The following is a 13,841-nucleotide window of genomic DNA, read 5'->3' as shown; positions in this document are numbered from 1 at the left end:
AACGAACAAAAATTAACTATATATAAGATTAAATTTTATTTTATTATATATTGTAGATGATGTTAAATCTTCTTGACTTCTTTGTATGCTTACTTTTTTATATTCTGCTAGTTTGTATCTTATTCGACTTCATATTATGCTCGCCCCTATTCATCATTAGTGATTTTTAAAGATTTGACAGATGAAATTTATATCGAGTCTTTAATTATGCGATTAGGGCACCAATTTGACCTTAAAAAAAGAATAGTCTATTTTGAGATAGATCCCCCCACCTCCCTACTCCATAAGTGTACATCAAAACTTTGCTCAAGACTTGATTTTTGAATCGTATATGAGTTGTCTCTAAGGATTTAAAAAAAAAAAAGACAAAATACATAACGTAACACAATCAATATTTAGAGCAATTTAAATTTTAACCTTAATAATTATACTTTATAAATTACGATTAAAGTTTTGATTAATAATCAATACATACAGGCACATATTATAAATTAATTTGATATATAAATTTTGAATACTTACAATTCTTGAAAAATCCTCTTGGGTTAATATCTAAAAGTTGTTTTAATTTGCCACTGCAAAAATAGCAGGCTTTGGTTTGTGATGCAGTGTGCCTATTTGACTTTCTAAAATAATGATTGTGATTTTTACAACACTTTTACTTACATTTTGTTCCTTTCTTCAAATTTGTGCCTACTTTGACTTTGCAAAATTATACATGAAATTAAACTGTCACGCTCTTCTTTTTAACTATTTTTAAGTTAATCGCTTAAAATATATTATATTTTTTATTATATATATTCATTTAATAAATATATTTTTTGTTAATAAATATAAATATTAACAAAGATTGATAAAAATTTTTTACCAACGTTATCATTAGATCAGATATCACCATAAATTGTAGGAACATTTATAAAGAAAATTACTTGTCTCTAAAAATAAATATTTAATGACCATTAAATTATACATATTAATTAATTTCGATGTTTTTGGTGTAGAGCTTGTACTCCTGTTAGCTGTGTGAAGTACTGAATTAAAATAAAACGTATTCCTTTAAAGCAAATCGAACCTAACTACAATTTAATATTTACCCACTTTTTTTACATTATTTCTTTAAACTAAATATCATTAAAGAATGTAGTTTTGTTGGATGAGATCATTTTTTTTTAATATAAAAGAATATTTAGTAAGAAATGTTATCCTTCGAAATGAGGCTCTATACAATATAAATTTAAATTAATCGAGTCTCAATACAAATATAAAATATCAAAATTCTATGCAATATAAATTTAAATTAATCGAATTTCAATACGAATATAAAATATCGAACGAGCATTAAACTTCAATAAAAAGTACTTATTTTTCCTCCCTAGATTCTTTATAGCTGTATCTATATAATTATAGTAATGTTTGATACTGGTATGTAATTCACAATAAATTGACCATAAATAAAGAACAACAATTTCCATTCCTCATAATCACCACTCAAATTTGGAGCACAATTATATTTTTTCCACTAATTTTTGCTAACTAAATATAAAACAGTATTATAGAGTAAGATAAAGGAAAAATTATGAAATCTGCAAATAATAATCATACTTTTGTATCTAATTTTGTTCGACTGTCATTGGAAAAAAAAATAATAAAAACATTATAGTAGACTGTCTATCTATAGTTATCTTTTCGACGCTTTCTTCGTCTTATATTTGTTGTTTATTTTATTTTTTACACATACACTATAAAATCATAAATAAAAATTACAATTTTACTATTATTTTTTTCTCAAGAAACTTTACTAATTTATTTAATCTTTCATAAATAATTAACTATAAAAATAAAATAATTAATTATATCTTGATTTTATATATTAACAAATAATCTGAAAAGATTATTTTAAGTAATGTGAAAAGCTAATATAAAACAGCGAGAGTATTTTTTAACTTTCTTATCCCCATATATTTGGAAAATATGAAAAACCACTTTTATAACACTATATTAAATTTTTCCATGCGTCTATTAATGTGTACAGCTAAGGCAGTTTCAAAATTATGGTATATTATTATTAATTTTTTTCTAAATAGTACTATGGTAGTAAAAAAATTTGAAGAACGATAAGGCTAAGGAATTGAATTTGGTCAAAAATTTTACACACATAAAAGGAAAAAGAAAAAAAATTAAATTATATTTCTTACAAAGGTAACATATGAATCATATTTGATTCGGCCAAAAAAAGAAAAAAAAATCATATTTGATTCGACCAAAAAAGAAAAAAAAAGAATCATATTTGATTACCTTTGTTTCTATTCTATTTAAGTTTATTATACACTTTTTTTCATATTTGAAAAAAATAATAATTAATTTACAATAAAAGTTTAAGTTTAATGGTATATTCTTAAGATGAAAACCAATAGATACTAGAAGTACATTATTGGATTTACGCTTTTTACCCCTTTCTCAACAAAGCGATAAATATTTATTATTTTAATAACTCTTTTTTAGTATTATAAGATTATATTATATTACTTTTGTTTTAAAAGATTCATTTAAACAAGAGATATAATATTAAATTTAAAAATAAATGAACTTTATATTTTATAGTCAAATAAGTATTTAAGAAATTTGTAAATCAATAGATTTAAACTTTCTTTATTATAAATTTTATACATTTTAAAATATAAAATTTTTATTTCTTCGTTAAATTTCGCAATAATTCAAATCATGTCAAATTACTTTTTTATTTATATTCTCGAGTGTTTATTATATAAATTAAGAGAAGATCATCGTAATTAAAGAAGATTATACCTTTTAAATAATTAATTTATGTATTTAACTATCAATAAAGATTTAGATGATCTTTAATCATAGATTTTAAATTTGAATCTCTTTGAAACGCGATTTTGATCTTTAACCATAGTCTTCGAATTTGAATCTCTTTCGAACGTGATTTCAGATTTAGCCGGACATTAAACTTCTTTGTTTGTTTGGAATGATGGTACAGTTGATAGGGGTAGGGGGTTATGAGGGGGTTGGTTTTGAGTGGGGGTGGGTTAGTGAGCTTTGAGGTTTGGCTTCTTCTTCCTCTTCAAAACTCCCATTGCCTTTTCAAAAGAAAAAAAATCATTACAAATTCTCACACGCAGAGACAAGTCTTTAGTCTTCTCTGTAACTACTCAACAACATTTTCCATTCATCTTCTTCTTCTTCTTTAGTGCATCAAAATCAATTGCATTTTTTTCTCACCATTCACACCATGCGTGTTTCTTGAAACTCATCTACATTGTTCCCACTTTTTTCAGCACAAAAAATCAATGAACCCATTCTCAAAATCCAATCTTTTACCCTTAAACACTTCAACCCAACTTCAATTTTCTTGTTTTCTTGCATTTCTCTTCTTGATTTCACTCTTTTGTTAGATCTGTTGAAACCCCATTTCAAGAAAATGGTGGCTGAGCCTTGGTGTTTGAGGATGGGTAGTCAGGTAAGTACAAATGTCAAGAAACATTCATTACTTATTGAAAATTCAAAGAGATTATCTATGAAGAAACAAACTCAACAAGAGAAGTTGTTTATAGGGATATTGTCATTTGAAGTTGCTAATATGATGTCTAAGATTATTCATCTTCATAAATCTTTGACTGATTCTGAGATTCTTAAGCTTAAAAATGAGATCTTTAAGTCTGTAGGAGTAAAGGCTTTAGTTTCTGATGATGAAGATAAGCTTCTTGAATTAGTACTTGTTGAAAAACTTGATGATTTGAATAGGGTTGCTAGTGTAGTGTCTAGGCTTGGCAAAAAATGTACAATTTCTGCCTTACAAGGGTTTCAGCATGTTTATGGTGATGTTATTTCTGGGGTTATTGATGTGAAGGATTTGGGATTTTTGGTTAAAGATATGGATGGGATGGTTAGGAAAATGGAGAGGTATGTGAATTCTACTGCTAGTTTGTATTGTGAGATGGCTGTTTTGAATGAATTGGAAGTTGCAACAAAGAAATTTCAGCAGAATCAGCATGAGGAAAGTAGAAAGGCATTTGAGCAGAAACTGGCTTGGCAGAAACAAGATGTGAGGCATTTAGAAGATGTTTCACTCTGGAATCAGACTTATGATAAAGTTGTTGAGCTGTTGGCTAGGACTGTGTGTACTGTATATGCTCGGATTAGTACGGTGTTTGGCAATAATGTTCTCGTAAAGAGGGATCTTTTAGGTAATCGAGGATTCAATGAGAAGTCTGGTTCAATTGTAGCAGATAGCAAGTCTGAAGTTATGGATGCTGATTTCAAGAAACCTGTTTTGAGGAACAACAATGGAAGCTATCGATCGGGGTCAATTGAGGGAGGGGTTTCGGGGAAAAGGAGCATGAACCATAGTACCCAAACTAAGGGTGGAAGAAATGAAGGGAGCTTATTTGGTACTGAGAATTTTAATTTTGCTTGTGGAATGGGACCTGGGAGACTATTCATGGAATGTCTTAGCTTGAGTTCTGCTTCAAAAATGGATTTCGACAATGATGTTGGGACTGATGACAGAAGTAGTCAGATATCTGGATGTTGTAGTGTTTCCAGTGGTATGAAGAGGTCCCCTGGTAGTATCCGTTTTAGCGGAGATACCAGACAGCTTAAGAGTTGTGTGTCTGATGCTGCAAAACATGGTCCCAAAAGTAGGATAACTTTGTATGCTCCTCCTACAACAGTCGGAGGCTCTGCTTTAGCCTTGCATTACGCGAATGTGATTATCGTAGTAGAAAAGCTGCTCCAGTATCCACATCTGGTTGGTGATGAGGGGAGGGATGATCTATATCAGATGTTACCGACAAGCTTAAGAAAGACATTGAAGGCTAGTCTGAGATCTTATATGAAAGGTTTAGCCATATATGATGCGCCTCTTGCGCATGATTGGAAAGAAAGGCTTGAAGAGATACTCAAATGGCTTGCACCTTTAGCACATAATATGATCAGGTGGCAGAGCGAACGGAACTTTGAGCAGCAACAGATTGTTAAGAGAACTAATGTTCTCCTTCTTCAGACATTGTATTTCGCGGATTGTCAGAAGATAGAGGCAGTAATATGCGAGCTGCTTATTGGATTAAACTACATATGCCGGTTTGAACAACAGCAAAATGCTTTATTGGACTGCGCCAGCAGCATTGATTTTGAAGATTGTATGGAGTGGCAACTGCAATTCGGAGGTTCTTTTCATTCTTGATCGCATTGGAACAACACTAGTGTGGTAATATTTTTTTTTTTTTGAATTTGATGCATTTGTATGATAGTTTAGAATATAGTTCGACACGATGTCAACAGCAGAGATCCATACATTCAAGATGTCTGGTTCTCTGGTGTTTGATCATTTTAGATATTTCATTGCAAGTTATTGAAAAGCAAGGACTTCCAAGAGTATATATTTATGCACTTCCCAATTAATTGCTGTGTATGCTGTATATGTTTTCTCTTCTTTTGTTATCCATTTGATTCAGATACTCAACGGATTATTACTGTTCCATTTGTATCGTTATATTGAGATACTCAACGAAGTATTTTTAGATCCAAAATTCATAGTAGTACTGAATGGATTCATTTCTGGAAGTGAAGAAAGTTGTTGATTCATCCAATGTGTTATGTTTCTTCCAAGATTAGCCATGGTGCTCTATGTCACAGAAAATTTCTGTATGATGTTTGCACTTTACAACGAAGACATACTCAGTGTGATCTCACGAGTAGGGTCTCTGCGAGGGTGAGATGTATGCAGACTTTATGCCGATGGTTCACTTTTATGTTATTACAAATTGCTCTTGCAACACTGATATATGGGTACTTTTAAGTCTTTAAATTCGAATTCTAAATTTCTAGAGCTGGTTATGAATCAAGTACAAAAAGGACCAATGTTTTGTGTTTAAAAACAGCAGACATCTCTTTATTGTCTTCTAAGCATATACAAGTATCCTTTTAGATTATGATCGAAATTTTAGAGATGCATTTTAACTAAACTAAGGTCATATTATCTCCTAATTCATATTTTTTTTTGTAATTTTGTGCACCTTTTTTACTTACGTAACATTCATACATCTCCCACACGCTTCAATTGCGTGGAGTCATAAAATGTGCACAATCCTACAAAAAGAATAAATGCAGGGAGGTAACAAGATCTTAATTTAATTAAAATGTGTCTCTGAAATTTCGATTATAGTCTATGAGATACTTGTGCTTTTATCTCTTTTGGCATATGAATTGAATTTAAGACCTCTTATTAAAACTCATATTCTCTTGGCAGAGCCGTATAATCCTTATACACACCTATAAAATTAATTATATTTTTACATATAAGAAATCTAAAAAAACTCATTTCATTTACTCGAGAGGAAAAAAATTAAGCTGTTATATAAAATAAAATATTTGAATAAATTTAAGTTGGGTATACAAACAACAATTTTTTTTATCATCAGTAATAGAATGTTAGGTAATAATTTTTATCAATTTTTCACTTGATTTTTTATATCAAATGTATATTATACAATAACATGTAGTAGTATATATATATATATTTTTTTAATTCACCGACACGTCCAATATTCTTCTATCGTCATTGTAACTCAATTTTTAGTGCTTTTCCCAACATTTCCAATTCGATTTGTATTTATCACTCAAAAAAAGTATCAATTTTATACTCTGAAAATTTCCAGATCTGCAATTTGCTGCATAGACTTCTAATTCCGGCTTCTAGAATCTTCCATTGTCGTGTGTATACATAGTTTCAATCGGATCACCGGCGAGAACTGTGACCGGCGGTTTCTGCAATGAGTTATCGGAGGTCAGTCAGTCTCTACGATTCTCTGTTATAAGCATTCGCCATTTGGACTGTTTTTGCATTGTTGTGCAATTGTAGTTTATAATATTTCCTGCCAAATAAGAATGATGAATAGAGTCAAGGCATCTAATTTTTGGTGAATGTGATATTGATGTCCTAATTAATTAACTTTAAACAAAAGTAGATGAGTTATAGTATATTGTGTACTGTGTCTGAGAAAAAATATGGTGAAAGACTTTGGAGCTTAAGGCCTAACTAAGGTTAGCTTTATTGAAGAAAGGCATAAGTGGAGAAAAGAAAACTAAGATAAAAGTGAAATTATCAATTGTTTGGTGTCTCATCTTCGGATTTATGCTCATCGGTAAGGAAAAGTAGGTCTTAGAGCCTTGATGACGAGGTGAACCGCTCAACATGTTTTATGCCTTGCTTCAGGGCTTAAGCGGACAATACTGATTAAAAAGAATGTTAAGACTTCCCAAAGAGTTCCTATGTCATATAAAATGAGATAGAAAGAGTAGTTTTTGTTCTTCTTTCTTTTCCCCTTTCAAGGATATGGTTAGTTCAAAATTGTGTAGGCAAATGCTGGGTTATCTCGTGAAATTAGCATTCTCAAATGCTATTGGGAATATTGATTTAGCAAATCTAGTGATGTTCTAACTCTCCATTCAAGTTAATTGACATTAAAAGAAAAAAGAATCTCAATATGACAAACTAATTTGGTCAGTTCGATTTGTTGGGGCTATGCCGTGAAGATTTGAAGTCCCTTGTCCAAGGCGAGTTAGTTTGCACGAAAGATCGCAAATGATATCATAACCACTAAACTTGAAGAAAGAATAGAATGTTTAATGGTCCATTTCAGGTTAAAGAAATAGCTGGTGCATTTCTGGCTCCCTTTCTATTTGTGCTTGACTTGGTGAAATGATAATATGAAGGTTTTCACTTAACTCATCAAGATTATTAATAGAATCAATAATCACCAGAGAGTTTTATTTTTTTAATATAAAAGTTGACATAGGATGGTTGGGTTGTTAAAATATATCTGAATGTTAGATTCAAACACTGTACAAGTTAAATACGTTAAGTGAGCTGAACTCTCCACTTTGAGGTTTATGCTATTTTGATAAGTTTTTTGAACCAATGCTCTAAACTCTAGAGCGTGATTTTGGATGCCATTTTTCTGTCTGCAATTTGGAGTAGCTTTTCTAATCAACAAGAAATGCTAAAATTTGTTCTCCGGATTGGTATTTCAACATTTGTGAAATGAAACAGCAGTTAGTTCCTGTATTTCTACTGTGTTGAAAGGAATTTTTGAATAATGTTATCAGAGAAGGGGTTTCTTTCGTCTTAAGGTTTGTAGCTTTAATGATACCACTATTACCAAAATAGTTGTCAAACAAGTATTCCGGATCAGATCATCTGTTGGGTCTGCTGAGTGACTTAAACTTGATCTCAGTTCCTGTGGTAAACTTCCGTTTACAGGACTCTTTGATTACCAGTTCTATAAATCATGGAAGTAGTGAATATTTCTGTCTTCTCTATTTTCCGTTGGATAGCTAAGCAAAACACATGTGTTTATTTAGATCTGAGAGACTTTAAGGATAAATTTTGTTGCCTGCGTGTTATATCAATGGTAAGGTATTAATTGGTTTCATCTAAAGAAAGTTGAGTTTTGCTGAGACCATAAAAATATGTCATAATATGGCGTCTCTGCTGATGCAGTTACTATGAGACACAAGCCTTCTGCCAGGTGTCAGTGTGAATGGCATATCATATTTCTTTCTTAAATTCAAAGATTTACGTGGAATTTGCACTCAGCTCATAGTATCTTCCATATATCACAAGTAGTGGCACTTATAAATCTTTCACAAAATTAAGAAGTGGAAGTTTACATGTCGAGTCCACAATTGCCCTTATATATAAAAGGCTTTCAAGAATCATGCCCTTTACCTTAAAGTTATGGGTAGTTTTGGAATGAAAATTTCTATCTGTGGAAAAAGGAACAATGTTCAGACATCAAAGAAGGAAAGGAGGAACCTTGGGATGGAGGGATTATCTATTTAGTGGCACATTCTTCTGACCTTTTGCAGTTTGACATAGTTGTTGTAATTTGGATTTGCTGCTTCTTAAAAGACAGCCAGATGCCCCTGTTCTTTCTTGGCTCATGTTAAATCATTGCTAGGGAAGTTAGTCGAACAGCTTGGTGTGAACATACTTGAGAGTAGCTGAGTTACTTCTTTCAAAGAGTGTTCAAACAAGAACTTGTCTAGTCTTAAGGAGGAAATCAATTTACAATAGTGTAATACATGCTTACGACCAGCCTACCAATGTTGAGATGTTGGCTAAATACCTGGAAAAATAATTCATGATTGTGACAATATGATGGATTAAGATGCCAGCTTAAATGCATTGAGATAGATTTCATAATGCATAACTTTGAGAAATAATTTGGATATCTTGAGGGTGTATTTTGACGTATGATGAAGCTTAGACTGGGGTTGGAACATAGAAGACATGAAAAAATTGCATTTCAGTTATCATGATCTCATTTTTTGTGTGCCAAGTGAATGCTCTTTTTGCTGGGTGTCTCTTGTAAAATGAGATACATAGCAAAGAAATAGATGTAGTTACTTTACTGACTACAAACACATAATATCCAGAAGTCTCTGTTATTCTTGTTTCATGGCCTTAGTAATTGCATTTGAACTTCTTGGTCCACAGGGATCATCGAGCCCATAGAGCTTCTCTCTTTGATAACTACGATAGTATTGAGGAAGGTGGTATAAGGGCTTCATCTTCCTATCCCCGTGATCTTGATGAACGAGACAATGACAAAGCTGTTGATAGCTTACAGGACAGAGTCAGCTTTTTAAAGAAAGTAAGTTCTGCAATATTTCATTTATCTTCTTTCCGTCTATTTTCTATATTACTCCCTCTCTTTGTTTTAGATCATATACTCCGTTGAGTAGCCGTGGTTTCTGCCCAAGCTTCATTACCTTTGAAATTAAGTAGAATTTTCAAAAAGCACGAAACGTTAATACTTTTGAGTTTGGTTCACATACTAGTTATGTGTGGATAGTAAATTAATAATGCAAACAATTTTTCTTATACTGTAAGGATTGATTGTACGAGGCGTAATAATGAAGAGATTGTTATGCGAGAAATAATAATGTAGGTATTGTTATGCGATGAATAGTAATACAAGGAAAACTATGTAGCAATTGCTTACTTATAGAATATTTTTGTCTTTAAATACTTTTATAAGTAATGCACAAATTAGTGCTCCACTTAATTCACATCAGTGTTGAAACACATACTTCAATGAACTGGTGAATTGACTCTTGAAGCACTAACCCTCGCTTCATCGCTTTAAGCAATGAAGCGATGACTTTTAGGATCATTAGTTATCACTACAACTCGTTGAGTTAGATGTCATTGGACCTGCAGCGTAACAGTTGTATTATTTATCACTACAGCTCTTCAAGGTGAACATTATTGCTGCGGAAAAAAGAAAAAGAAGAGCTAGAACTTTTGAAGAGCAATATGGTCTATATGCATGGTATCTTATCTTTAACCTACTTGACCAAAGTGGCCGTGCCTAGAATTTTTATTAATTACAAACTTATAATATTTTACTAAAGAAAACAATTCCGTTCATCTTCAAGGGCTGTCACTCAATCCTTATGTGAGATGTCAGCAAAGGATGGTCCCAGATGGTTGACATATTACTGCAATATGATGACAATTTCACTAACAGTGTCATTGAACTTGCAACATCATGCTTGTGTCCATGGCAGCAGTAGACTTCATTGATATCTTATGGACCACATTGCCTTATGTTACTGTTATTTTCTTGACTAGTCAAAAAGTTTCATTATAAACACCAAGTGATGAAAAATAAGTACAAAATGTGCTTGTGACTTTGCTTGGGTAATACACTATCTTCCACCAAGTTTTACCAACTATCAATACAACATGGTAGTTTCTCCTTGCACCAAAAATACAAGTGACACTGAAAATCAGGAAGTTGGAGAAACAATGTGTGCCCAGTGTTATTGACCCTCTGGAGGCTAATCATTCATGCTCAAATTTCTGGTGCTACTTTCACTGAGAAAGCTACACTTGTAAAACTTTTGCCTACTGAAGTTGTATATGTGCATTAAAAATTTATGACATGATGCTCAGAGCTTTATAAATAAAAGCTGCTCTTTCTGTTGTCATATCATGTGTAATATTCTTAAGCATTTTTGATATTAGTTTTGGAGTTCTAGCATATCTGCTATGTAATTTTAAATGTTCTTTAAAGCATTGATAATATATTAGCACTTGGGCAGTTAACAGGTGATATACATGAGGAGGTGGAGACCCACAACAAGATGCTAGACCGAATGGTAAGCCAGCTAATTTTGTGAATCTTCTTTTGTACACTACTAGTTAACTTTTTCGGTAATGCAGCTATTTTTGGAATTTCTTTTGTACACTTTGTTAACTTCTTTTTTTTTGGATTATTTCCATTAGGGGAATGAGATGGATTCATCTAGAGGAATCATGTCAGGAACTATGGATCGGTTCAAGATGGTAAGCACACGTGATATATATTGTTATTATGTCGCGTGTGTTTTGGGTTGTGTCTGACATACTTATAGGATATGCTATCTTTTCCCGTAATTTCCTTTTATCAGATGCTAGTCTAACAGTTCATTTACTTTCTTAGGTGTTTGAGAAGAAATCGAATCAGAAAGTGTGCAAACTTGTTGGATACTTCGTACTTTCCTTTTTCCTAATATACTACATATTTAGGTAAGCATCTCTACTTGGATTCTGCAGTTCACATTTTTTATACGAGACAGTAAATGCAAAAACTTGCTTTTATATATATCCCTGCAGTGAGAAGTACGTAAACTTGCACTGTTACCTTTTCTCTTTTGGTACTAACTTTTTGTTGCAAAATTGCTAATGAGAGTGAGACTATTGGTTAAAACAAACCAAATGAAGTTACTGACATGATGATATCATTGAGGCAATTGATGGCTATCTACGAGCCTGTGCTAGAAATTAGACCTATTTAAATCAATGTATTAGAGCTGGGTGTAACCATTTTTCATCCATGATGCATGAATGATATGCTGACCAGATTGTATGAATTGATAAACTAACGAGGTAATGTTTGTAAAAAACTTTGGTTATGGAAAAAGACTTTGAAGAAAATTGATTTTAGGATACGTTGGAGTAAGATAGATATATATACAGCAGGTAAGATGAATATATATACTGCAGGTTTAGCTAGTATCAGAAATGTGAAGTTAAGATGAGATTAGACCAGGAATATGATGCCGAATATCTACAGTCAGGTGTTTTATCTCTACTTATAAAAAATACCATCCAGGATATCGATACAATAGATGAAGATTCTACATAGAATTAAATAAGATAGCTGCAAGAAGTATCATTGGAGTGTTATTGATAAGATGAAACCTATCAAAGTGAAACCTCAGTTGTATAAAACAGTTGTAGGACTAACAATACTATAAATGAGCTAATGTTGAGCTCATGATGTCAACCACATCCACAAGATGAGTGTTGGAAAATGGGTATGTTAAGATGTATGTGTGGTAAAATAAGATTATACACGATCACATTCAGCAAAAGGTGCAAGTAGCAAGCGTACAAAGTAAGATGAAAGAAGGCCCCTTGAGATTGGTCGGTCAGTCCTACATTGTCATATGTATGGAAATATAGTTAATGAATTTGTTTAAGCAGTAAGGAAACCTAAAAGTTACACGGAAGTCAGTCATATTGAAAGACTTGCAATCTATTGAAATTCATGCAAACTTCAAAAAGAAAATATCTTGAGACTTGTTTAAATGAAGCGACATGGATTCTAAGGATTCATATAGCTGATCTCAACTAGTTTTGGGATTGAGGTGTAGTAGAGTAGTAGTAGTTGTTATTTCTACGGACTGGCCTGTTAGCTTTGTATGTTTACGTCATCTTGAGAACTAAAGAATCATTTTATTGTTTCCTGGAAACATAAATTAGTACACCGAAGAGACGAGATGAAACACAGAAGTGTCCTTAATCTCCATTTGTTTTTTTTTTCTTGCAGGTTTCTCATGTATTTCATGTATGGTTTGAGGGTCAGGATCACTAAGATTGTTCATCCAAATTAGTTGGCCACAACACACTTTCGCCATTCTCATCGGTAAAAGCTGGCATCGTAAATATTATATTTCATGTTGTGTCAAATCATTGAAACGGAAGAGATCTTTAGTCATATGTTTGAAAAATCATACAGAAAGCAATGTGGTATAAACTTGACAAAAGAATTGTTTTTTTTTTTGGTTCATAGACGTGTATATTAAGCATATATTTCAATGTTATGCTGATGACAACTACTGTTTTTTTAACTGAAAAATGTTGAAAGTCAGGTAATATTTTTACCAATGTCTTTGTGCCGGCTTCATTGAACAATTAATAATATTTGTTTAGTTACAATATGATTTTGAATATTTGACCTAAAACTAATCTTCTCTCGTGCTTTGAAAATTTCCTCTAAAAGTAGCTTTCATTTGGTTTGGTTATTAATCGTCACGAAATTGAATTATTCACTATTCGAATTGACTTATAATTTATGATACCTTACTCAACAAGCCACAAAACTAAAAAGGCTCATTCGGTAGGATGGATAAGAATAATACTCTAGTGATTAACTCGTCACGTAATATTTATCATCACTATCAATCATTACCACTATTGCAGTCAATCGTAATTACCATCACAATCACCATTTTTGCGTCAATCATGATCATTACAACACTAACCACCTCCACCATCACAAATCATCATCAGTATTACTAGCCAGTAGCACCAACTATCAATCCACCACTACAAACCATCGAGTTCGGAGCCTAAAGGGCAAAAAAAGTTGACAAAAATTTTAAAAGGGTAATATTAGAACACTTTCTAATCAAAACGGTAAAATCGCTACTGACGTGGTGATTTATTTTGACGACTTTAAGCAAAATCACTGCTAATTTTT

At 32.0% G+C, this 13,841-nt stretch overlaps 2 protein-coding genes across 3 annotated transcripts; both read left to right on the top strand.

Annotated features, from left to right (window-relative positions):
• The first annotated feature begins 3,128 nt into the window (after nucleotides 1–3,128).
• Nucleotides 3,129–5,206, top strand: LOC101243639 (protein PSK SIMULATOR 1). The gene has a single exon (XM_004247655.5). The coding sequence runs from the start codon at nucleotides 3,443–3,445 to the stop codon at nucleotides 5,204–5,206; it is 1,764 nt and encodes a 587-aa protein (XP_004247703.1). The 5' UTR covers nucleotides 3,129–3,442.
• A 1,474-nt stretch (nucleotides 5,207–6,680) lies between these two features.
• LOC101268613 (bet1-like SNARE 1-2) lies at nucleotides 6,681–13,323 on the top strand. 2 transcript variants are annotated; one of them, XR_011211431.1, is made up of 7 exons: nucleotides 6,681–6,808; nucleotides 9,524–9,680; nucleotides 10,279–10,361; nucleotides 10,468–11,193; nucleotides 11,321–11,380; nucleotides 11,517–11,602; nucleotides 12,909–13,323. XR_011211431.1 is itself a non-coding variant. In XM_004247654.5 (6 exons), the coding sequence occupies exons 1-6, from the start codon at nucleotides 6,795–6,797 to the stop codon at nucleotides 12,970–12,972; spliced, it is 438 nt and encodes a 145-aa protein (XP_004247702.1). In that variant the 5' UTR covers nucleotides 6,681–6,794; the 3' UTR covers nucleotides 12,973–13,323. The 2 variants fall into 2 exon arrangements, 1 of the variants encoding a protein (XP_004247702.1); XM_004247654.5 differs by lacking the exon at nucleotides 10,279–10,361 and having other exon boundaries at nucleotides 11,137–11,193.
• The last annotated feature ends 518 nt before the right edge of the window (nucleotides 13,324–13,841 follow it).

Source organism: Solanum lycopersicum, chromosome 9 (genome assembly GCF_036512215.1).
Source record: "Solanum lycopersicum chromosome 9, SLM_r2.1".
In the NCBI taxonomy this organism is placed as follows: Eukaryota; Viridiplantae; Streptophyta; class Magnoliopsida; order Solanales; family Solanaceae; genus Solanum; species Solanum lycopersicum.
This window is presented reverse-complemented; position numbering and strand designations above follow the sequence as displayed.